General features: G+C 34.9%; 1 protein-coding gene across 1 annotated transcript; it reads right to left on the bottom strand.

Annotated features, from left to right (window-relative positions):
* Positions 1–1,818: 1,818 nt before the first annotated feature.
* Positions 1,819–24,739, bottom strand: LOC117333864. Its single transcript, XM_033893283.1, has 4 exons — positions 24,637–24,739; positions 24,182–24,317; positions 6,053–6,145; positions 1,819–2,250 (listed from the first exon to the last, which is right to left on the bottom strand). The coding sequence occupies exons 2-4, from the start codon at positions 24,309–24,311 to the stop codon at positions 2,126–2,128; spliced, it is 348 nt and encodes a 115-aa protein (XP_033749174.1). The 5' UTR covers positions 24,312–24,317; positions 24,637–24,739; the 3' UTR covers positions 1,819–2,125.
* Between the last annotated feature and the right edge of the window lie 352 nt (positions 24,740–25,091).

Raw genomic sequence — 25,091 nt, 5'->3', positions numbered from 1 at the left:
GGATTCACATCGCATGTACTTTAAGCAATATGTTAATCGAGAATAAATGACTAGTATTGATCTATAATGTTTATTTCTGCCAACTAAAATCTATTAAATTTCAATTTGGAATATGTACACTACTATATGGTAAACAACTGGTATCCGAATCCTCGCCTACGCTCTCCATGCACAATAAGACTCATATGATCATGTACGAAATGTGGAGGAAGAACAGCTGGGAATGTTTTTGCCAATATAGAAATAATTACATGACGATCGCGCCAGGATTGAAAGATAGATTTTTGAGTATGCTACCAACAAAAGACGTCTAGATATTTAAAGGTCCTTTTGCCGTTGGCATTGTTCGCGAATCAATGATGTCCATGTAAGAAGAAATGTCTGTACGTGTTGGCACTTCATGTTTTAAGTATATCTTTCCCGAAGGCGGCCGTTTTGTAATCACGCCTAAACATATTGCGTATATTACCTCACGGACAGTTGCAGTCTACCAAATTTCAAGTTGTGTCGTTGTTATATAAACTCGCCTTTGGCGGTGAGTATAGTGATGTCTTCTTCCTGTCTCCCTGTCAAATTTTGTTCGTATGCTTGTTTCTGAATAAAGATAACTGTACTGAAGTGGTTAGAATGTGGTTGACCTGTCTATTCCCGAATATAACTGACTGTTAGAAGTGTATTATAGTCCTAATGATATATAGAAGGAAATGCATACAGGATATATGAACGATGATCCAAACTTCACGACGCAATACAGACGTTTACCTAACTTTAATGTTCCTGATGAAAGGCAAATGAAACATATAACTTCGATAGAGTTCATAGCGACACAATGCTAGGCATTTTTTTTTTGTGTATTTCCCGAGCAAATTTCGTGAAATTATCTTTTTTCATTTTTGACTCTACAACTCTTCTATTTTATTCAACGTCAAAGCAAAATCTGCTGTTTTTAGGACAGTGTCCATGGATATTTTGGATACGCAAGCGAAATTTTAAGAGTCACCACTCTGAATAACCATCGTTTGGACACGTTAACACTTCACTCCTGCTGTCATATGGTGCATACCAAGTCCTTTTACCCACCCATTATAAACTGAACAACTGGCAAAAGGAAGTACCTATATTATCGAATGTTGGCTTTTTACGAACATGAAAAGATATTCTAGATTAACGTATAAAGATAGCATAACTGTGTTGCCAAGGAAAGCATTAGGAACAAGCTTGTGTGAGAGGACCATAAAGGTTACTTTGGGTGCAATCAATTCATCTTGTCATGTTTTCATGTCTGTCAGGGACACAGAAGGATTTCCAAAGTCATTTAATCTTTGGATTAATTTTTGGTATTGTCTACTTTTGCAAATGATAAAGAGAGTTATGCCCCTTCCGCCGTCTGTCTAGAGACATTTTTTCCCGGATATGCATTCGTGTATTTGTCGATAATTCATTTGTTATCTTTCAGCGTATCTCAATGATCGTCTTGCCCTTTCTTTTGTTTTATAGGGGTCATGGTTCAAGGACAATAATGATTTTCCTAAATAAAAAGGTTATGCAAACAAGTCTTCTTTATGAAAGATTTTATCAAATACACCAAGAATAAATTCATGTATGACCTTTATTGGACATCTAGCAAGATTTTTTTTATTGAAATTCAACACCTTTTTTTTGCGCGAAATATGCCTATTTGTTGAAAACTAAATGCACAATATGCAGATCGTTATAGTGATAAGGATTCACTTATATTCTGTTTGTAACATGATTTGGATACATTCATTATCTTGTCAAAATCATTAAAGGGTTTAAATCAAAACAAAAACACAAGAACACAAATAAAATCTGCATTTTATTGATTTAGGGAGAAAGTGAGCTGTATACACGACACAGCATCCGATACTATTTTAAACACACCCTTTAGTTTTATCTTTCTACGTCAATGGAATATGTTTTCAAAAGGTTTTCCCCCAAAATAGATAATGCACAGACACGATGGTAGAGAAGATAGTCATTGAAGTGTGAAATACTTCCAAATAAAAGTTAGATATGAAATAAATATGTGTTTGTGTTCATTACGCTGTAATTTTTAACATAGCAATATCTCCAATAAAAATAAGTTTTTTCTCCGTTGTCATTATCATCTTTTGCCGCCTGCGCCGAATCGAAGATATGACGATCTTCCGGAATGACGTATTTCGTCACTCCCTACCATAGCTCGAAGTCGGGCAATCAGGTCATTCAAACTGTACCGTTTGCTTTGGTCTGCAATTAGAAAGGAAAGGAAACCAATAAGGGAATAATACAGATTCTGATTAATCATCCAATCATTAAGAAGGAAGAGCGCCTCATAAAAATGGTCTCATTAAGTAATTGCTCCTGATATTAACTATCATCCTTACGGAATAAAATAAAATCAATTTCAGTCCAGCTTCCATTTGTCATAGGTCTAGAGGTATTTGTTAGGACTTTTAGGAAATCTTGACCAATGGCTGATAACATACGTATACATATTTACATCGTATTGTGATTAACCTTTAGGGGAAAAGTTAACATATATATATTCACACAAAATTCCGATCATTGTTTTCAAGCGGAGGTTGCAGTATTAATCCTTTGTTATGCTTATCTATGCTTACAACTGTACACCTTAAGACTTCCAATGAATAAACAATGTAAATGCTATACAAATGGCCTTTAGGAGAGGTAGGTGCTACTTATTATAACAGATTTAAATGATAGCGATAACACACAGTAAGTCTCTGAACAAAACCTCTTCTAAGTGTGTCTGATGAATATTTCATATTCGGTGGAACCTAGCCGAGATTAAAAAATTACTCGAGAAATGTCATCACGCAAGCCTTTAGATAAAGATTTGTAGGTCATATGATTCCGTTCTGCTTCTAGAGTTATTGGATGAAGCCAAGAAGGAACTGAATAATCCACGTATAGGAAATATGTATTAGATCTAAAGCAAAGCGGATAAAAGAGGAAGAGAAGTCAAAGTAATACCTATTAGATTAGAAAAAAGACGTTAACAAAACCTATCCGTGTTAAACTGATACTAGAGGAAGTCTTCTATAACCATCATAAAAATACTTTGCCTTAAGGTTTGATAGGATACCAATATAATATTCTATGGATATATTTATTACGGCGTGGACTCGTATACTTACTATTGTTCCAAGAACAAATCATAAGATATGGAAGGAATGATGAAAAATGTATGTATGAAGGCTCTAGGAATCAGATTGTTCAGGGCTTTGAAACTGATTGATGTAAAATGGCAAATTTGTTTTTTTATATATGAATTCGTTAAAAGTAGTTAGAAAAAAAATCAACTCCGATGCAAGTTAGACAAACGTATTGACATATGTATGCGGATCTTTGAATACAAATCATGCAATAATTACTTATCATTTTATGTTAGGGGGTGGAGAGGAGGGGGGGGGGGGGGGGGGGGGGGGGGGGGGGGGGGGGGGCATTATTCCATATACAATCATTGTGGTTGCACTAATCCATGGCAAAAATACGCTAAAGAGAGTGTTGTCCACTACAAGTTCATAAGCATTACTCAGAGTGTAGAAAACAGATATCGGAAGTGCTGCAACGAGGTATCAGTGTCCTCTAGAAAGGACTTCATGTCATGATTTCAACTCGCTCAGTAGATATTCCGTATGTATAGTATATAGCTATTTTCTTTTCTTTCGATGTTGTTTGATATATATTTATAATGTTCTTTAATTCTATTCCTCTTCATATTTTGAGGAAACAAAGGAAACAATATTAGTGTTAGATGTTGATAACTACTTTATTGTAAAAGGTAAACACAGACAATTCCATATTATGACGATATAAAATGTAAACATTTAATAAAACAAATATAACTGGTACGAATTCCTTATTATAGACTAGGATGTGATTGATAACTCGCCGGAAGCTCCTGCACATCAATTAAGATCGTACTTCTGTTCTATGAGACAATTCCACTTAATTAGCTCACATGTAGCTTCCGGCGGGCAAATTATCTGTGTCGCAAACATAGGGATGGTCTGGTAATCTGATGTGTTAGATAAAAGCTGGAGAGGACGGTTGATAAGTTTGTATGGATGTTTGTTTTTGATGTATATCTGTATCAGCAGCAGATACAACCATTTACGTGACGCGTGTCAGTGGTGAACACAGGTAAACGCATGTTGCTATCTGAAACAAGTTCACGATAGCTCCATGCATACTTATTTTAATCTGCGAAAAGTAAAAGAAAATTTACTGTGCTCGGACTATCGAGCCATTGTAGCATTTCCCCCCAGAGAAGTCAAAGTCTCGGTTAAACATGTAATTGTTTTCATTGTTGTGTTTTGTAAATCCTATTTACGCTCGGGGCTATATCTGCCCTTTTGGTGTTGAGGGCCGTTTGATTCAAACAAATGTTATTGTACATGGTGTTGTAATTTAATATGAAAACGATACATTCAACTACTGCTATGATGTAACAACACAAGTTATAATATTTAACGAATCGTTTTGATCAGCATTATCAAAAGTAATATGGGAAATTCAGATGTGTTATTTCACATCTAGACGAGTCACTACGGGTGATTTTTCAGCCTACGCCGGGAGAGCAGTCATTTAGACGATCCCATTATCCACATCATTAGTCAAAGACGCTCAATTTTCCGATAGAGAGCCTCCGATCAAACCCATTTATAGACTCGATATCGGTAGTTCACCAGCAAATCAGTGTTGCTACATATGAGATATCTACAGCTCTGACAAATTGTATCCATTGCGCCCCCGCTTTAAAAAAAGAGGCACCAGTGGGTGGTAGTGCATTTGATTTCTTTGCGCTGTGTATATTATATATATTTAAAGACATACTCAACGGAAGGAGAAATTTGAATTAGTTCTTTAATGATACTTATTTCCTTTCAATAAAAAGGGGTTAAGCGTTTTGCAAGGTTATAACTACAATACATTTGTTAAAGTATTTCCCTCGGTAACCCCAGTATGGGCAAAGCAATGATAACGTCACAGAGGCAATTTGGTACCTCTTTGAGCCGTGGGTGATTATATTAAACGGAGACAATTCTGGCACTTACATCGGGCTTTTGAATTTTGATGATGAATCCTTTGAGCGCTGAATAACAATTGACATCAAAGACTAAAAGCTAGTTTTTATTTAAACAAATGCAATTTTTATTAATTTAAACAGTGTGCGACATTTATAGTGATGTCATTCAGTTTTAATATTTTATACATACAAAGAAGTGAAAAATATCCTTTACCTACGCGTAAAAAAAGTTACGGGTTACAACATCTGCCGAAAAAGAATAATGCAGCTGCTTAATTTTTCTAGGACCCGTCAGGGATGAGAGAGATCTAAAATGTTGAAAACCAAGAGGGAGGAATTAGAAATATAGAAAGGACAGGAATATACACGCGATTATTTAATCTTTTTTTTTTCATTGTTTAATTAAAAAACGTTGGAGATATACATGTTAACACAGATATGCATACAACAAAGGATCGAAATATGTATATATATCAAAATTTCCATCATAGCTTCACTTATCTATGTGTATGTTCTAATAACACTGTATTTTATATGTAATATTGTAATATTATGTAACATGCAAAAGAAATAAAAAGAAAAAAAAATGATATAGATTGTATGTGTTATTATCTCAACCATAGTCATTATTCAGTATAAATATGGCATGCAGGAAGTGTATCAGTCGAGTTTACCAGCCAGCAGACACATAAAACATATTTACATATAAATCTAGGAACTTTATGTAATATGATGAATATAAAGACTATAATATTGCTGTCTCTTGATGTAAGTCTTCAGTGGTACTGGGGTCAAAACTCAGAAGGGAGGCCAGAAAAAATAAAAATGGCCCTAAATAATTTAGGTATAGACGGGGAAATTTTTCAACACTAAATTTTCATACCAAAAATAATGTTTACGCTTCAAAAAATAAGTTTGTTGCGTATTTTTTTTATTATCAGACCAATTTTTGATAAATCCGTCCTGAAAATAACACACATGAACTACAATACTCACAGCCTCGTTTTATGAAATGTTCCAGAGGTTGGTAAGTCCGCGGCGACATATACAGGACGGGGTCTTCTAGGGGCCCTCTTTTATCATATACATCTGAAATATAAACCATCATACAATATGAAAATCTGTTTACATTGTTACGATCCTGTATGAAATAATAATAATAAAAAAAAAACCAACAAAATACCATTATTGATGTGACGTCTTCCAGTCATTCATGAGATTCCAATATAGCCCTACAGGTAGGGCATACCATTGTACATGCTGCCCAAATTGTATGATCGTAAGCGACGACTAGATTCTTTTCCCTAATGTCTCCCTTGCACTGACTCAAGTTTGTCCTTTAGTTGAATGTTCGCCTCTGTGAGGAACACTTTGGGTTCTGTTCCCTGGCCGAGACATGCAAAAATATTTTAAATAGCTTCTACTCCTGCTTAACCCTCAGCATATTAAAAGTGTGGCGATTGATTCGCCCCTTGTCAGTATAATGTGACCGATTGGAGTGTCCTGCTGGGTGATTATAGCTATACGTTTCAGTGGGGGAGCACTACAAAGTCGATATCAGTTCCGCGCTATCACAAGGAAACAAACACGTACATACCACAACTTCCCAAAACACACATACACAACACGCATGTATCTCGCACACAGAGGAAGCAGTCCTTAAATTACCATTGCTGTTAAAAAGGACAATAAACAGCAGCTCTACACTATGCTAAACCAATGTAGCCTTATATGTTTACGTTACGATATCGTTTTCTGATACATTGTTCTCCTATCGTATTGTTTTTGTTTATTGTTTAAACATTTCATGAATTTAATTTCTGTAACAAACAGCGTAGCTGCAGCAAAATTGGCTAAGAAAGCTGGGACAAAAACAAAAGGAATGCAATATAATGTATATCAAAACAAAAGGAACAGGGGAGACAAACAGTTAATTGAAGAGACGCCAAAAAATAATAGATGCAGGAGATATATTTTGCGCTTTTGTGTGCAATTTTAAAACTTTCTCAATCATTTATATGTTTTTACAAGTCATATGAAACATTTCTACCATCGAGGTTACGTTTTTCTTTCACTACTATTCCTAGCCTTACTCAAACGCTGTCATAGTATAGCAGCAATATCAGTCGTAGTATCAGGCAATTGATAATAATATATACAGGTTTAACTAAACTTAAATAGTATTCTTACTCAAAATTGATAAACAAAAGGGCAACAACCGAATAAACATATGTGTATATTGGAACCCTTCAGCGTTGAGGCAAAAATCAGTGGATCAGGGAGTTTTTTTTTATCTGTTTAAACTGCAAACGGCGAAAACCATAACAGCGGCTACGTCAATTTAGGCCACATCAGTGTAATGGCGCGTTCCCAAAATCAGAATCGAGTTAGTGACGACTAAATCATCAGTAGGCTTTAAATCATCGAACTTATATCCAGTAGAAAATATCATCTTTGTCATGATGACCAACAGTAGACCTCCTTGTATTTTTCAACAGCCTATATATCTTGCGACCCTGTTATTTCCATTAATATTCATAATTTATCACGCAGTGAAATTTGGAACAAGTCATTGATTTATAAAATCTACTTCGAAATGTCTATCAAGAAATAAGAAACTCAAATCGTGATAGGGACATTGAAATACTGCTATGGTACAGCTTAGTGGTAAATTGTCCCTGATAGCTATAGTGTATTATCATAATCAAAGATCGAGGTAAGTGGCTGGTTTAGAGGTAAAATTTAAGAACATTCAGCATCATATGAAAATAAAATCACGTCGGAAAGAAAAAGGCACAATGTCCACATGCTTTTATTGGAATATTACATTTTACAAAGATACTGTCAACCAAAGATTTCCTGATTTACTTTATTATGGTATCGGTCGTGATTCTCAGAAATATATTCATGTTGCCGTTTGCCTTGCTTAGGAATGGAATCACTGATAACAAGAGGCTATGGATATATCAAAAACTTTTTGGAACCTTAAAAGCCACGGTTCATCAATTCTTCTGTACACATGGTAGTCCTGGTATAATATGACAACGAATTGTCATATGTTTTGATTAAGCCGGTAAGTTGTGATTTTTTTTATAAATGCATTATTTCGTTAATTAAGCCTGAATTTCTGAGTTTTTATTATTGTGAACGATTTTGTGAATGCTTTAGAGTGTTATTCTATGAAATAATTGCAATTACTTTGTAAATCAAAAAATCAAAGTCAATTATCGCTTAAACATTTTCTGTGTTTTTTTCCCTTTCAATTGCAACGGTACGTGTAATTGAAAGTGAGAATTATGCCGGAAGTGTGAACAATTTTTATTCGCCTCGAGCAGAATTTTCACGTCGAGTTCCGCTTTCTTGTTCCTGTTGGGATTTTAACCCTAAAACGGAAATTATAAATGGGGATTCCCCGGACAGCCGTTGTGACCCTAACGTTTCCACCAACACAGACTAATGGTGAGATAAAGATGTTTTGCTAAGTGATCGTGCTAATATCGTGCCGCTTATGCACATAAAGATGGAGTCTCGCTTACGACATTAACGCTGTTGAGCCGTTTGTATACGCTGTATTGATAACAATTTTTGCTGTAGATTGACACGTCTGTCGGCGATAAGCATTAAAGAGTGTTGACTGGACGTCACGCAGTCATTGAATTACAACATTGTGTGGAACAGATAATTTATATCGCCTACTTCGGAGGTACAGGAAAGTGCTTGTCCGTGAAAAGTCTTTCCATTTTAAGCGCTACTATATCAGAACATCTGAACGTATTTTTGAACTTTGGTTTAGTCTTAGCATTGCTTGATAAAGGCCGTGGATTTGTAAAAAACGAAACGGAAGGTCTAATAAGTGTAGCAGACATGTTTCTTTACGAGAGTTGACACTTTCATATGAACGATGTATAAATATATGTTATTCCTCTTTTCCCGTAGTCTGTGAACGATGTGTTAATGCCTTTTTTGTCTACCGTTGACAGCTGTAAATATCGACAGCGACACAGAGAGGGCCGGCTGTTCTCGTTCATCTCTTTTAAGTCACACGTTTATGGATGAAATTCTTGATGGGACGCTCGCTGATATTATAACAATAGACTCTGAGACAGTTCGAAACATTGAAAGATAACTTTCTCTTTTCCTTTACCATTTAAAGTGCATATTTAAAGAAAACACAATTACTGCCGAAACGTGGATAGCACCCAAAATATTAATTGAGTTATAGAAAACTCCCTCATATGTCTGTTTCGTCATGGGTTGAACAATATGTTCTTATATCAGAATAATTCGTTTTTAATGCAACATATTAATGAAGTTCATATCATAGGGAGTTAGTTTGTTGTACTTAAATAGCCTAATACTCTACATAGACAGATGCTGCGTCATCTATGGAACAGTTAGTGGTGACTCAACTACTCAGGGGGAAAGTTACAGACACCAGGATAAAGTTGATGTCCAAATTATGAAATAAAATCTAAGAAACTTTGCGCTTGGTCTTCGACCAAACGAGGTAAGTTTAAACGGATTCCTACCACTCATCGAGGTCAGTCATTTCGTTCTTACAGCGTTCTTTTTGTACCTACAACTTGTGTGGTGTAAAAAACGGGTAAGCCCAGGGTCGATATAATGTAATCATGTCCGGGTAGAGTGTCATACTTACAAGTCCAGGATGCGACATTTGATTTAAATGTCACTATAGAATTACCGTTGTTTTTTTACATTATCATTAATGGATCTCTTAACTGTTAATAGGACATAAAAAAGATTAAACCAAGGAAAAACATTAAAGTTGATGAATGATGTATTGATTCCTAGTAAGGAGCGACCTTAAAGTTGATATTAAGAATTAGACATCAAAGAAGTAAAGCGTACTTCGAAAGGATTAGTTCTTTTGTTTCATACCTTTCCCTTAATGCTGTATGTCTTGTTAGACCGAACGTAAACAACTTCCAATTGGACGTAGGGAAATACTGTATAAAAGTTCATACCAATTAACGGACGGCATGTTCATGTCCACATGTAAAACCCTTTTTAATCATCCGATAAGTCTTATTGTTCATTACACTGGACGTTCCTCCTGAAGTACGATTTGAATTTTTGATCAGCTGATGGATTACCATATTGATTGTTTAGAGTGAGATCAATGAACACTCATGCATTTTTATTACCATCCAGTAAACAACCAGGCACGTTTACTAACAGAACACGTAGTTAACACTTTCTTCAGATATACTTCAATATTGAACCCTTAGAATATCTTTCCTATCATTGTTGTGCATACATTGATGGGATTACTAGCTCCTCTATGAGTTGGGGTCAAAATAGGGGGAAAATCATTTTGTTGAGACTACCTGGTGAGCATATTCATGTTATAAGGGATATTTTGCAATCCCTATGTATACATTTCTGTACCTATAGCTTTTTTGTCCATAGTGAATACAGCTCTGAGTCTCAGCCTGTTATAATGTTTATTTACATATTAATTAAGTTCCCCCATTGATATTGTTAAAGGGACGGTACGCTAGGAGTAGCCAATAGTTTAATGTACTTGCGATGGCTGTGGTTAACATATTCACATCTACAGTTAATATCACATAACCATGATCATGATCACTAATCATTGTCCCGCCCCAATTCTATCAATGTGCCTATCTTAAGGAAATTGATTACTAGTAATTTACATTTAATGAATTAAGATTTCTCCTTATATATCCCAGAATGATTGCCAATAAGTAATTTTAAGCTTAATGTTCTCTAATTAAGGAATTTTGATGAAACTTGTGACTGAACCCCTGTTAGTGTCACCAAAATAAAATTTCGGATCTGACGTTTATTGTAATGATAGACAGCTATACTGACGCGTACGAAGATATGGGCAATACGCAATATAAACTTGTTTCTACCTTAAAATGCCTAAAGAGGAAACCACCATAAGGACTCTATTGCCTCTATTAATTTGAACCATTGTAGCTCATTTGAGAAGAGCGAAGTATGTGAATTTTCTCCGAGTCTCAACCTATGCAATTAATATTTCTGTTAGGTTAGGAAGATTGCTATTTAAGGCAAGCACTGAGCTACATTACAGGTAGCTTTATAATTTCTTGTCAAATAAACACACAATGAAGTATAAGAGCTGTATAATCGTGGAGAGTCTGTGATAAGAGCAAAGCCATGACGTATAAAAAAGCAGGTGTAAAATGCTAACTTAGAAGTATGATTGGGATACTGTACATAATGTTATTTTGTGTGGTTATATTTTACCGATTTTTTCGGAGATAAAATAAAATGGGAATTTCAATAAAGATTACAAGATTTCTACTACAATGTATCCTTTTCCCTTAAACTAATAAACACGCTAAAAGTGTGACGATAGAAAGAAACTTCCTTCACAGTTATCAGAGAAGTGAGATTTTATCAACGTACATATACAATATAACGCAATGTTGCTTAAATACGATCGTTAAATCTTCATTGTGTGTTTAGGAACGTTATCTTAATGTTATCACGGACACATAAACAGTTGTTCTATACACTATCTATATTATTTTGATAAATGAAAATGAAAACAGTTTGTATCCTCATCCATTAACAACTGTTCTTATCTAGTATGCTTCAGTTCAAGTTTAGATTTTGTCTACAGGTCCAAATATTTTGATAACTTTGTTAGAAATGAGTGGTAAACCAGAAATTCACTCTTCACAGGCTTCATTTTATATCTTAAAACAGCAAATATGTTTCATACTGTACTTAAAACATACGTTTTAATTCCTTTGATGTCTAATGCTATATGTCAAAATTAACTTTTTTTTGTTCTATTCAATAGTAGTACAATATTTCTCAATGATTTCAAAGGAATCAAAACCCATCAAATTAGCCTTTCAGTATATTTTATTCCTTAAGGACCACATTGCTATTCCGTCAATACAGCTACTTAGTGTTTATTAAAAAATCTTCGGATTGTGGAGTTATTTTAGCGACACAAACCACATATGTTTCTGCTGAATCAAGTGAGAAATATTGACTGTACACTGGAAAGATATAGATGGTCACAGCAAATCAATCGGGGTTATTGAGGAGAGAAAATGTCATCTTGTCCAATTAACGATCAGAACCATCCCATTGGCAATAGTTTAAACAATATTACATGTCGTAAATTCATCGATTTCCCTTCTTATTGAATACACTGTCCGAATGACGTACGTGAAATTTCGAAATAGTCCACATGTTTCGATAAGGAATTTCCACATTTCTTTATATTGTCTCAAGGGTATACTGCTCAATAAGAATAGGAACGTAGCTTAAACAATTACATCGTGACCAGACGCTGCTAATACAAAGGGGCATTTTATGTTTTAAGAGTATATCATTTCTGGATTCGACATTAAGTATCAATATTTATCTATCAAATATTAACGCGTACAACTTACGTGGGACAAACTACTTCAACAGATGACGTGTACATTTCGATTATAACCAACTGTCTTCAGACGTAACCGACATAAAATCTTTATATCTATTTGGCAATATGAATAAACTGATTGTGTGGATTTAAAAGTAAATATACAATATTGTAAACCATCCCACGTATATTTTGCTTTATATATGAACAATTGTAATTGCCACCTGCCTCCTCTCCTCAATAATTTGTGTCATTGAGTGTTGGGTTCTGGATTGTTGTTTTCTGTACTGAATTTTGAATTCTACAGTGAGTGGTTTTTTTTTTATTGTTTTCTACTCTCAATGTTGTTATCTAGATTTAAGTTTTCTACTCAGAATATTGTTTCGAGATTGCTGTAATCTACATTGAGTGTTGCTTTCTGAACAGTTGTTTTCTACACTGAATGTTGTTTTTATATTGCCGCCCTGTTCCACACTGAGTGCTGTGTTTCAAACTGAGTGGTGCATTCTACACTGAGTGTTGTACTCTGCGCTGTGTGTTGTATTCTACACTTAGTGCTGTATTCCACATTGAGTGTTGTACTCTACGCTGTGTATTGTATTCTACACTTAGTGCTGTATTCCTCACTGAGTGTTTTGTTCCACATTGATATTTGTGTTCCACACTTAGTGTTATGTTCTGTACTGACTGGGGTAGTTTATTCTTTTGTTGCGTTTCATGTATTGTGTAATGTTTTGTTGTCTATTGAGCTCTACTCTTCCCGCTTAGTTTCTCGGCTTTATTCAATTTTGAACCCGTCTATTGCTTTGATACAATTTGTTCCGTGTTGAGACGGCTCATTATTATAATACAATGCAAAAGACCACTGCCCTAGTCAAATGCGCATTAATTAATGTATTTATGTGTTCTTAAAACAGATACTATTAATCTTATATTAAGTAACACTGTTTTTGATATTGTAAATAAAGTGTACTGCATGTTAAGGATTAAAAAAAAAAAGAATGGATAGTTTAACGCTAACTAACCTCAAACCAGAAAGCATAAGCGGATATACTCCATTTTGTCTACATTTTATTGGGTCGTGTTGATGTTGGAACGAGCGGTAGAGCAGTTAAGAAGTGAAGTAAAATTAAGTAGTGGTCTAATCTGATTTGATTAAGGTCTGCTGCTTTCTACTTATTCCTCAAAATTACGTGCAAACCGCTCAGAAGTTTGCATGTGAGTATTCGCTATTATTATTGAACTTGTCAAGCCTAACATTTCTTCAGATTGATAACGACAAAAGCACGGTAAACACCTTATGTTTATATACAGTCTGATTCTGAAATAAAATAAAAAGCCGGTCCCAAAGCCAACGCTTTATTGATTAGCACATGCGCTATCTGCATTGATTCACTGGAATATGCTGCCCAATAGACGTATGTGAGACATCAGAATAGTCTGTGAACAGCTGAGGAAACTTTTATATCCTTAGTCTCGAGGGCGTCATTCAGTTCCTAAAAAGGGAATGCTCAATTTCAGCAAATGCACTATGACCAGATACTGTTAAAATTTGAATGGATATGATTACGCTTTCTAAAATTATATAAGATTTTCTAAAAACTGGAGCCAATTCTTCTTGTTTTTTGTTTGGCATCCTATTATTTAATTTGAAACTTCATTTTCTATTATGTCGGAATCGATGATACCGTGTGTTCTGAGCCCCCTGGGTTTGCATATCGTCTAGTCTCGGATTCAGCAAGAGTAACAGCACATGTTTTCGTAGAGCAGATATTATTTTGACAGGAATGTTTTCATCCCTTGTGTATATATGTACATTAATCTATCGAAATTAATGGTTTAATTGGTTAACATGACAGTTAAAATCCTAGTAAAGCATAGGATTTTAGAAAGGACACACCTTTTAATACTAATGAAGAGTTATGTACATTAGAGCCAAAATGATTACTACACAATACAACTTTAGTATAGGTTATTGGTATTGAATTTTACTGACAGTGATTATGTTACGACGTTAAGCCTAATAGGGTGTCAGCTGACAAATTCCAGATACATGGAAACGTACATGATTTGGTTAAGTACAAAACAGTTTTCCCCAAACATAATTGGTAATTAATAGTCTCTTGTTTACGTTAGCGTGCTTATCATATCTAAAGCACTTGTTCAGAATGTAATACATATTACAATTATAAACATCTTAGATTCACCAAATTGAATGAATTATAGTAATATATATCTATATAATTAGTACACCTTATTTCTATATTTTGACATATGTTTAGGCCCAGTTTGATATTTCGGACATCCCTTCTTGAATCTCAGAATTTCGACCCAAGTACCACTGACGAGTCATGGAGGACGTAGAAATTGTGTAATAAATACTTTAGTTTAAAAGTCATAATTCAGCATACCAAATCTATCTTTGGTATAATACAAGTCATTATGATTAATTTACAGGATGTTTCCCATTTTAGTGTATTTTATATCTTCTCCAATTTCATCGAGGACTCAAAAATACCAGAAGAACAAATTCATTTTGACGTCAGTATGTATCTGTCCAAGCATTAGTTGTTAGAATTTACTCTCTGGTGTTCAGTTCGTCTTCTTCAAAATTGCTGCAAACGACTGTCATCATCTTTGATAAAGTATTTCAGATTGTACTAAAAATCTTGCTCAAACTTATTTTTGCCGTGTATAGAAGTTGTAGCTGCGGCGAATATTTCTTCTGAAGCTGTATTACTATTCTTTCTTTTGTTTCAATAACTACCTCACTAATACCTGTTTCAACAAATAATAACCTTCATGTCCCCTCCCCCGACGTAAAGGAGACTTTGATGTGGTATTAAGAACTCTTTGAAATGCAGTTTATTTAACCTGATATTACGCTATACGCTCTCCTTGTTAAAATATTTCATATCACCATGGATTCTATGCTAGCATCATGATGGCTTTATTTTGTTACCCAGATAACTACTTATCTTTTATTTCATCAACGTTGATATTTCATCCTCCTAACCTAAAACCCAATTATGATAGTCCATTGTTCAGATTGATTAAAATCTTCCTCTTCTTCCCCACGCAGTATTTTACTGTTAATCCTCTACATACTATACATCAAAATAATTCAAAAATAACAAGATAAAAGATAAGACATCGGCGCTTCAAGATGGAATGTATAAATACATGTAGTTATTTGTTTCTGTGAAATATATTATAGCGTATTTTATATAGTATATGTGGTTTATTCTCATCCTTTGTGTTAAATGATTTCCTCGAGTTGTATGGCTGGTATGAAATCTTTAACTATTTTGTCATTAAATACGAGTTGTTATTTCTTACTTCTGTATCCAAAGCTGCAAGTTTGATATACTGCATACATCCTTCGTCCTGACATTTATTGTTTTGTATACCAGCTGGTATTCATTCTAATATATTTTAATGAGTAGTTTGGGATACAATGACAAATTTTACGTTCAAACCCAGTAATCATTACTGCCTGCAATGAAAGTATATGGAAGTGCGTTGCTAATACAATTACTGCTTTCAGATTGTTTCTTGTGTGGGTAATTTTGTACTTCTTCCGAAGAAAAGTTTTAAACTAGATTTTACCGTATCCCCCCTGCATATTCATGGTGTTACATTTCTTTGCAATTAATCTGATAAAATAACTTGAATGTAGACTTTTATTGATAACTATTACAAATACATAATTTGATAATTTGTCACAATGTCACAATGAGAAAACAGATATTTGGACAGTTATGATAGAAATACGGCCTGAAGTAAGTTGCTGTCTCGCGATTGCGCCATCATATCAACATGCACATGCCTTCATTTTATGAAATACCTGTATCTTATCGTCATGCTTCAGATCAACCTTTTACAGTCAATCATTTAATGATTGAACATGCAGACGTAAATATATGCAACATAATGATATTCCATCGTGGAAAGTTTGTTTCATAATTTTTGTGTCATTAATAATTGATTATTTATTTCCAAGAACAACAAACAGTGCTGTTTATTAGATGCATAATAGAACATACACAATCGTTTGATATTGAAAGTTTATGAGATCTTGCTCATTTTTTCTAATGTTGTGATTGGAGCTAAGTCTGAATCTGGCCTCGATTTTTCTGGTGGGTGTCGTCAATGAAACAGAAGACCGTTACTCTCTGGAACACCTGGACTCAATATTATGGTACTTTTCCAGGAGTCTTCAGGTAGATCTATATATTATATTTTGCCCACGGTTTAAGGTTTGAACTATGGTTTTGTCGTTATGTCGGTATTCCTGTTGTTTCTTTGTCCGAAATGATTAAGATTACAGCTGCCAGCATTAAACTGTTTGGCGACCAAATACACATTAATAGCAAAGCTTAGGTCTAATATTACGAAAAATATATCAACAGCATTGTTTTCATAATCGGCTTAGCAACATTGAAATCAATCCATTTAATTCAATCATTCCTGTGACAAATGCACATCGCTAGCCTGAACCACAGCTGCATGAAAACACTTCATAAGGGCAATTATTGTCTTCGATTATGTTCAGAAAAAGAAGGTTATAACCGTATCTTGTTAAGGAATATTGAAATATGACACTGGATTAACTCCTGAGAGTTTTAAATGCCGGAATGGGTAAGGATTACTCTCAAATTACCTTGAAGGATTAAACTATAGATCTCAAATATATGCCACGTAATGATAACTATGCATGATACATTTGCTATCAACATAGAGTATATATATTCAAACGAAGTTGTAAACTCAAAATCGATAAAACTATGGCAAACTATGAACTGTTACTATATTTAGATAATGTCCTTATAAAACAATCAAGGAGAATTAGACCAGATGTTCCAAAGAATAAGCGTCTTCTACACTAAAAGCAAAGCAAGGTGATTAATGTTATGTCTTCAAATTCAGAAGCAGGATTATGGCAACGGCACCAGAAGGCATATCAAACGAAGCACACCAATGTAGTTTCCTGAAATCGTGATGCCAAATAACAAATGTAAAAGTCATAACTAAAATAGGAGCTGTATATTGTCTTTTATATGGCAATTGGTTGAAGTTGAAATATAAAAAGCGAATCTTCTGAACCATTGCAAATTAAAAATAATTTGAGTTAGGCGTGCGGGGATAACGGCGAACCTTAATACAGTACAGCAATATTACAGTAAAAGACACATAAGTGGAAAACGATTTGATAATGGATGAAATAAATATACTAAATATATTTCGGGGAATAAGATAACCAGCAGAAGATCTTAAATGTCAGTTACTATAACTCCAACAGTCAGGAAAATATTGATTTTTAATATGTGTTAATTAAGGGCTTTAATGAATCTGATTACAGTCATTAAAACGTGAAGTGCGTCACAACACAAAAACAAGCCTATTCTCCATGTTTATGAACCAACTTTTAATTGTCGCGGAGATTAATATTTTTTACGAGATCAGAAATTCTAATTCATCTAATAAATCGAAATTTCAACGCCGGGTTTATTTGATAGATGTCAGACATTATTCTCTAGGTGATCATAGGTTATAAGGAGAATTTCAGGTGATATTAATTTCAAACTTTTATAATTTCCCACGAGTATGTATGATACACAACAGTTCAGACTTCCGGTAGCAGGAGCGTTTATCAAACGCTAGTGTCTACCTTTGTCATTGATAGGTGTAAACGATATCGATTAACAAAAGTGGGGATTCTAATCTAATGTCTGAATGGAAGAAGATTATCAAATGAATTTTCCGTTCAAACCCTCCGTCATTTTTGATTGAAAGTATTTTTTTTATTATGAATATTATAACTGATTATTTTTTCCTGGCACAAACCTGTTTGTTTTCGTTATGGGAAATGATGAAAGGTCGCCATTATCAACTAGTTGTTTGTCATCGTTTGACAATGATAGTATGGGCGTGCAGTAGTGAATTCATCATGTAACGGATTGGGGCCCTGACTTTTATTTGAAATAAATCGCTTGTGTCCGCGCTCGTTTAAACATTCTGGCCTCTGAGCGAATATCACTGCGAAGAGGATTTAGCAGAATATTACAGAAAATGACACGTGGAAGTGTTAAAACATGCTATATTTTGTATATATGCTATAGAATATGATTATATATGTATGATATTCGGGTGATTATACATGTGATATACATAGATAATACTAGATGTATAATATGGGCTTGATATACATGTATTATGTATTGTAGATAATATATTATAATATGGGGTATTATCCATGTAATATAAGTAGATAATACTATTTATTTAATACTGGGGTAATTAAACACGAATGTAATGATAGGTGTGTGATATATAGGTGATGATAATAGTGATCTACATTTAAACATCAGCGCAGGTCAGATAATGTATGTGTTATCACCAAAGATAATATTGGTTTTATCAATCACGTCTTATGGTTGAATCCTAGTTACATCTATGACACGTTTATTTTCCCTCTGTAATATGTTTGTTCGTGATTTCTTCCTTGTCAATACCTCCAATTCGGCCTTAGTGCTGAGTGTCCACCAAAGGGAATTATGTAATGGCTGCGATTGGCATTTATTGGCTCTTAGTTTGACGTGACGACACTGGTTATCCTCAGTATAATATGGCCGGTGGAGTTCCATACGACCATGTCTGTTGTTTTACGTAATATCCTTTAAAATTACTTTAAAGTGGTCAAATGATCTACGGACAATTCCGTCATATGGCATTAGTTACAGCGAGGATGTAAAACACCAAAACATCAAAACATGGATATATCAAGTAAATCCATACTTGTTTGATGCTCAATATCACGATTGCTGTGACAGATATCGAGTATTGACATACTGAAACAAGGATTCGTTCGATGAAAATGATGAAACCATGAGCAAGTCTTATAGTCGACATCACGGTTTCATTGAAGAGTATTTTAGCTCCTTGTGTGATATGTAGTTAGATCTGTCCGATACTCACGGACGTGCCAGGTGGTTCTGCCGCCCTGTCTCTCATTTTGAGAACATGGCATTACATATACCCGGGTTTAAACTAGAATTGCATGACGTCAATGAAACAAAAGACGTCTATCTTCGTTGTACTTTTTAACGGTATCTGTGTCAACATTAGTTTTATCAATAGTTTTCCTCGTTTTAATCGATTTTGAGTTAACATTACGGTTCCGTTTACACGCCATTCATACTAGATCAAACGTCTGATATATTTCCCTTATCAACTGATACTATGAAAACACATTTACTTAATTTCAATTTGTCCTTTTATACTACCACGTCATGTTCGTGTTCTTATCTCAACACACCTCAGACCCATGACGTAAACGAATCTCACTACTGTTCTACCGTATACCACTTCTACATGTCAAATCATGAAAACACTCCTGTTGTTACCTACAGCATGTGTGTATTTGACAGCTACTTTTACACCCGGGGGAAACAAAAGCGATGAACATAGATATGCTGCATCATTTGCCATATATTGTTCTCTACTTCCATACAACTTATGTATTTGGCAATTCTTCTTTTATAACATTTGTCATTTTGTCATATTTATTTAACGGGTTTTAGGTCTGCTCTTTGGGTCTTACGGTTTTCATATGAGGAGTTCTCCCCATCTATGGACACGAGCACTCGTCAGTTGAAAGGCCCGTAACCTGTGGACCATGCTGTTATAAAAGAATCATTTCCTGTATATTACCATGGATGTTAATAGGACGTTAAACAAAATAAACAAAACTAAACCTATATATTAATGTTGGAAATAGACTTTTTGTTGCTTCCTTTAAGAAAAAGTACACGGAGAAAAAGACCAGGTGCTCCGACAGAGAAAGCGTCTTCTGCCTCATCGACAACACCTATCATACAAATCTAGGTCACGACGACACCCGTCATACAAATCTATGTCAAATCCTAGTTAAGTCCATTCTCAAAATGAGAACTAGGGTGGTGACAACGGAAACAACACGCCTATTGACTTCACGTCGCATAACTAATTAGAATATTTCGAAATTATGATGTCGAACATGTCCATGATCAAGCTGCATTTCTCCAAATCTTGTGTTGTTCTCCGTTAGTAGTCGACATCTGACACGGAGTCTCCCATACAACCCAGTTACTCTTAGTGAGGTCAGCAAACTGTAACTCATTTTAATGGCGATACGATTACATTGATTTAAATTGATTTATAATTGTATATATAGTAAGTAAAATGCGCAAGGGTCTATGTTTTAACTTTGGTATGGTTAGTTGGTAGAAAAATAATCCCTAAATGTTACAATTGATCTCTATCAACAAAGAATTTCCATTTTAATAGAGCGGAAATATATACATATGCAAGCTTCACGCATGATACCAATTCGTTATGTTCCGTAACACCGGGTTGTATCCTCGTGTCATTAGTAATACATAGCCAGCCATCCCAACCATCGATTTTATGGCGAATGTTGTTAATCGTGACAATTGTACTCCAATAAATACGCTTATCCCTTGAGATGTGAACTGAATATGTTTGAGTTACGCAATTAATGAAATATTCCATTTATAGATACAATAAAAGCTGATGAAAAAATGTATTCCCAAGTTTCAATAACCACTTTTTCATAAGGATTCTAAACACCATGACAATAAAAAGCTCTACGAACGAGATTAATTTGAAGACGGCAAATAGCACAACTATAACCCTTTGTTGGAAGTATTCAATGACATCAAATGATATATGTCTCGGTTTTATGACACAATGCCATCTTGTCATCAATTATACTGGCAGTTGATTATCGAGATAACGACTGAGGGTAGTTAAATACAAGACATAATCCCGACGCTTCTAAATTGATTAAATCGGGCATTTCAGGAAGTCCTAAACTGCTATGCTGTGAAATCTCGTTACTAACGATGCTATTTGATATTGGCAGGATACAACCAAGAATTATGATGATGATTGGAATAAAAGACAGGCTCCTTTTGTTTCGGATTCTGATATGTCACTTTTAGTTTGGCGTCTCTATTCTCTTTCCCGTTAGTTTTGCTGTCCTCTCAATTCTGTTTATGTTTTCCTATTGTCTCCTCGGCTCCTTTTGGTTTGTCGCCTCAGTTTTTTTTCTCCATGTTTGTTTCCTCTGTAATTTTTGTATTTGATGTCATTTCAAACCCTTTGTTTTGTTGTCTCGTGAATTCATTTTGCCAATTTACTTCCTTTTTGCGGCTTATCTTTCACTTTAATTTTTTTTTTATATTTGTCTTTTTTCGTGCTGACAAAATAAAATCTTAATTAAATTTTTCTTATGATATCCCTAGCAATAAAAAAAGACTTTTAAAAAGATACCGCTGAGTTCTTTTCTGCTGACGCTTTTTGTGATGTTATGACGTACATAGCTCTAACGACACCAATTAAATGGCGTCTGGAAAGCAATAAAACAGACAATAACGTTGTTTAAAATACATCATTGATAAAGAATGACCCGACCAACGTTCTGATGAAATAAAAAAAAAAACCAGTAAATAACAAGATGGTGTTACCATCATCATTAGCTTGTCAATTACTATGGAATATGGTCAAAGGTGAAAATATATTAGCATGCGTTCATAACTGTTGACGTATCGGAGAATGATACAGTGGCAATGTAAAACATGACAAAGGGAATTATAATTTCGCTATTTTGTCATCACTTTATATCCAATAACGTATCATAACACGTTGAGTGTAAAATTGCACAATTAGAGTCACCACTAACAAGACGGAGAAAAACACATAGGCAAGACTCTTTTAAGTAACGAAACAAAACAAAACAAAAATGGTGATTTCCAATATTCACATCACGCAAAATCATGGCCCAAGTATCAATTGTAAAGATAATAACCGTACGAAAAACTGGGTTTCATACCAAAAGAAAATTGATGGCGGAAGTGAAAACCTGAACACAGCTAACTATCACTAGTACTTTCTGGGGCTGTCAATACGTCATAGCGTGCTATTTCAAAATAAATTGGCTTGGCAGGAGATTTGGGACCATTTGTTTTCTTCAAATTCTCAATAGGCGGTTTAAATGACCCACAACGGAGTACATAACTGTTGGAAGCCCAAGCCAAAGTACATTTTAACATAGATCCGGTGAATAAAACAGATTTTCATCATTCTCTGCCAGTCATTAAGTACCGGAGATTGAAACCACAAAATATAGGTGTTTCTCATTGTAATATAAAACGATAATGAGAGTTTTGTGTGGATAGGGGACCAAAATAATATATTGTTTCATTGAACAATTTGTAAACATTTCCAATAACCCTTTCCTTGTCATTATGGTAAGGAGTTCTGTCCCCAGACCAATTGAAACTTACTGCTCTCTGTACAAATTTTAGGCTAAATGGGTTGGTAGTAAGGAGTGGTTTGTCTGTTGTCATTAAAATGTGAGGATGGGATGTCCATTCGGTGACCCCACCATCCGTAAATATGACGATAAATGTTTAAATGACATAAAACCACAAACAGTCTAAACCAAATCAATGAAATTTTATAATGTGGGATAATTAAAACTCACACTTCGGTATCAACATCAACTGAACGACGACTTTATGAAGTATAGTTATGATTAATATAACGGTGTGTTGTGTGTCCTCTATAAGTCCCTGTCACATATTACATACAGTGTTAAAGAGTATGACTAGAGTGGTATCGATCAGTCATCTAATAACAAGTGTAATGTTGTGAAATTTTCGAATACATTATGAAATTAAATACAAATGTTGTTCTCTGAAAAGTACTAAAATGCACGTATAAACATATGGTACCACAGTATAACGGTAATGGTGTATATTATATCATGGTAAATATACAGACATGTTTATGAATGGTCAATTAACGAAAAATAGACATAGGCCTACATATTAATTTGCTATCTCTTGACACAGCAAATAATAAATTGATTCCATACTTCTTTGTTGTATATACCTCGATAAAAAACACAAGCAAACAAACAAACACCGTTAATAGTTACACCATATGTCCAATAACGTATCTGAAACGGTTTCGTCCGTACAGGGATCGGCAATGATACTACAATCTTGGAATGACATAAGAGACGAGAGGACAATCGAGATAAGTCTTAACAGATGTTAAAGTATAGCGTGAGATTGCATCAGTGCCATAATTCAGCCAGTTAGTCAATTTATGTTGTTTGTTAATTCTGTTTACCCACAAGCAATCTCAAAGAACTGCAAAAGAAGAACCGACGCCTATTTTACAATAAAAAAACTTAAACAAATTTGCAGTTGTTGATGACATGCAAGACCCGAGATTGTTGTTATGTACCATATGTAAGACATAAAACCATGGGTATTTTCCGTTTATAAGATAAAATATGCTTTTCTTCCCTTTACTGTGCATACTCTATATTATTGTACAATAGCAAATTATAATTATATAATATATACAGAGAGACAGACAGAAAGAGACAAAGACAAATAGAGAAAGAGAGAGAGAGACAGATAGGCAGAGACAGAGACAGAGACAGAGACAGAGGCAGAGACACACACACAGAGAGAGAGAGAGAGAGAGAGAGAGAGAGAGAGAGAGAGAGAGAGAGAGAGAGAGAGAGAGAGAGAGAGAGAGAGAGAGAGAGAGAGAGAGAGAGACAGACAGAGACAGAGAGAGAGAGAGAGAGAGAGAGACAGACAGACAGACAGACAGACAGAGAGACAGAGACGTCTCGACTTTCTTACCTTCATAAAAATATGCTGCGTCAGGCTGAGTGTCCTGTGATAAATGTTTTCTGGGATAACAGTATGCAACACTCGACATAATGACAACCACTGCCGCCACATAGGAACACACGCATAGATTTGGCTGCATCTTTTACTGTAAAAAACAGGATGTCTTTTACTGAGATCCAAAGTTAATAAAACAGTCCAGATCTTCAATCCCAATGTTATTTGCTGCCAGTGAAATTATTAAGGTAAACAATTTTAAACAGTATAAATTCAAACGTTGTGCTGTGCTACCTCCAAAACTTCATTTCACAGAGATGTTGCGTCACTTTTATAAGAAAACAAACTGATTAATTTCGCCTGTAAATATAGGAGTGATGGTTTGAAAAGAGAGTTGTCAACTGGTCAATTGAAGTTGAAATGTACGCTAATATAGAGAAATATATGTGTATTAGTGTGTATATACAAACACCGTAGCGGTGCCAAGTCAATAACTCGACGTAGTCGCACCACACGCGCGTGTGTCTTTCATTACGGTGACAGACCTTGGGGAGGTTTTACAGTCGAAATACGGGGGCGCTTTCAAGTGCAAATTATCTTTAGTTTTCAATGAAACTCGTTACGCACATAATGTATAGGTCACGTGACTAATTCCTTCCCACGGAATATAGCCTTCGGTCATTGGACAGGTACGTAGCGGACAAATTAGATTGATGCAATATTAGGTTGCCAAGCTTTAACATGAAATGTCGATTATACTAATTTGTTTACGCTTATTTGTGCGGCTTTCTACTTGATCCCTAGACTCTTTCCTCCTTTACAAGCGCCAGGAGAACACGGATCACTGTCCCTCGGGGACAGATTTCATTTTGTCGTCACAATTGCAGCCTACTCGTATTCCCTCCAGTGGACTTTCGGTGTCGCC

This window comes from Pecten maximus, chromosome 9, assembly GCF_902652985.1.
Source record: "Pecten maximus chromosome 9, xPecMax1.1, whole genome shotgun sequence".
Lineage (NCBI taxonomy): Eukaryota > Metazoa > Mollusca > Bivalvia > Pectinida > Pectinidae > Pecten > Pecten maximus.
The sequence above is the reverse complement of the archived record's forward strand: the minus strand, read 5'-3'. Positions and strand labels throughout refer to the sequence as shown.

Bases quoted from the DNA above. Each gene is read 5' to 3' on its own strand.
- LOC117333864 (XM_033893283.1), bottom strand. From the start codon at position 24,311: ATGCAGCCAAATCTATGCGTGTGTTCCTATGTGGCGGCAGTGGTTGTC. The intron at 6,146-24,181 runs GTAAGAAAGTCG...TTTATATTTCAG, and splicing joins CGCAGCATATTTTTATGAAG to ATGTATATGATAAAAGAGGG. The intron at 2,251-6,052 runs GTGAGTATTGTA...TTCTAATTGCAG, and splicing joins ACATTTCATAAAACGAGGCT to ACCAAAGCAAACGGTACAGT.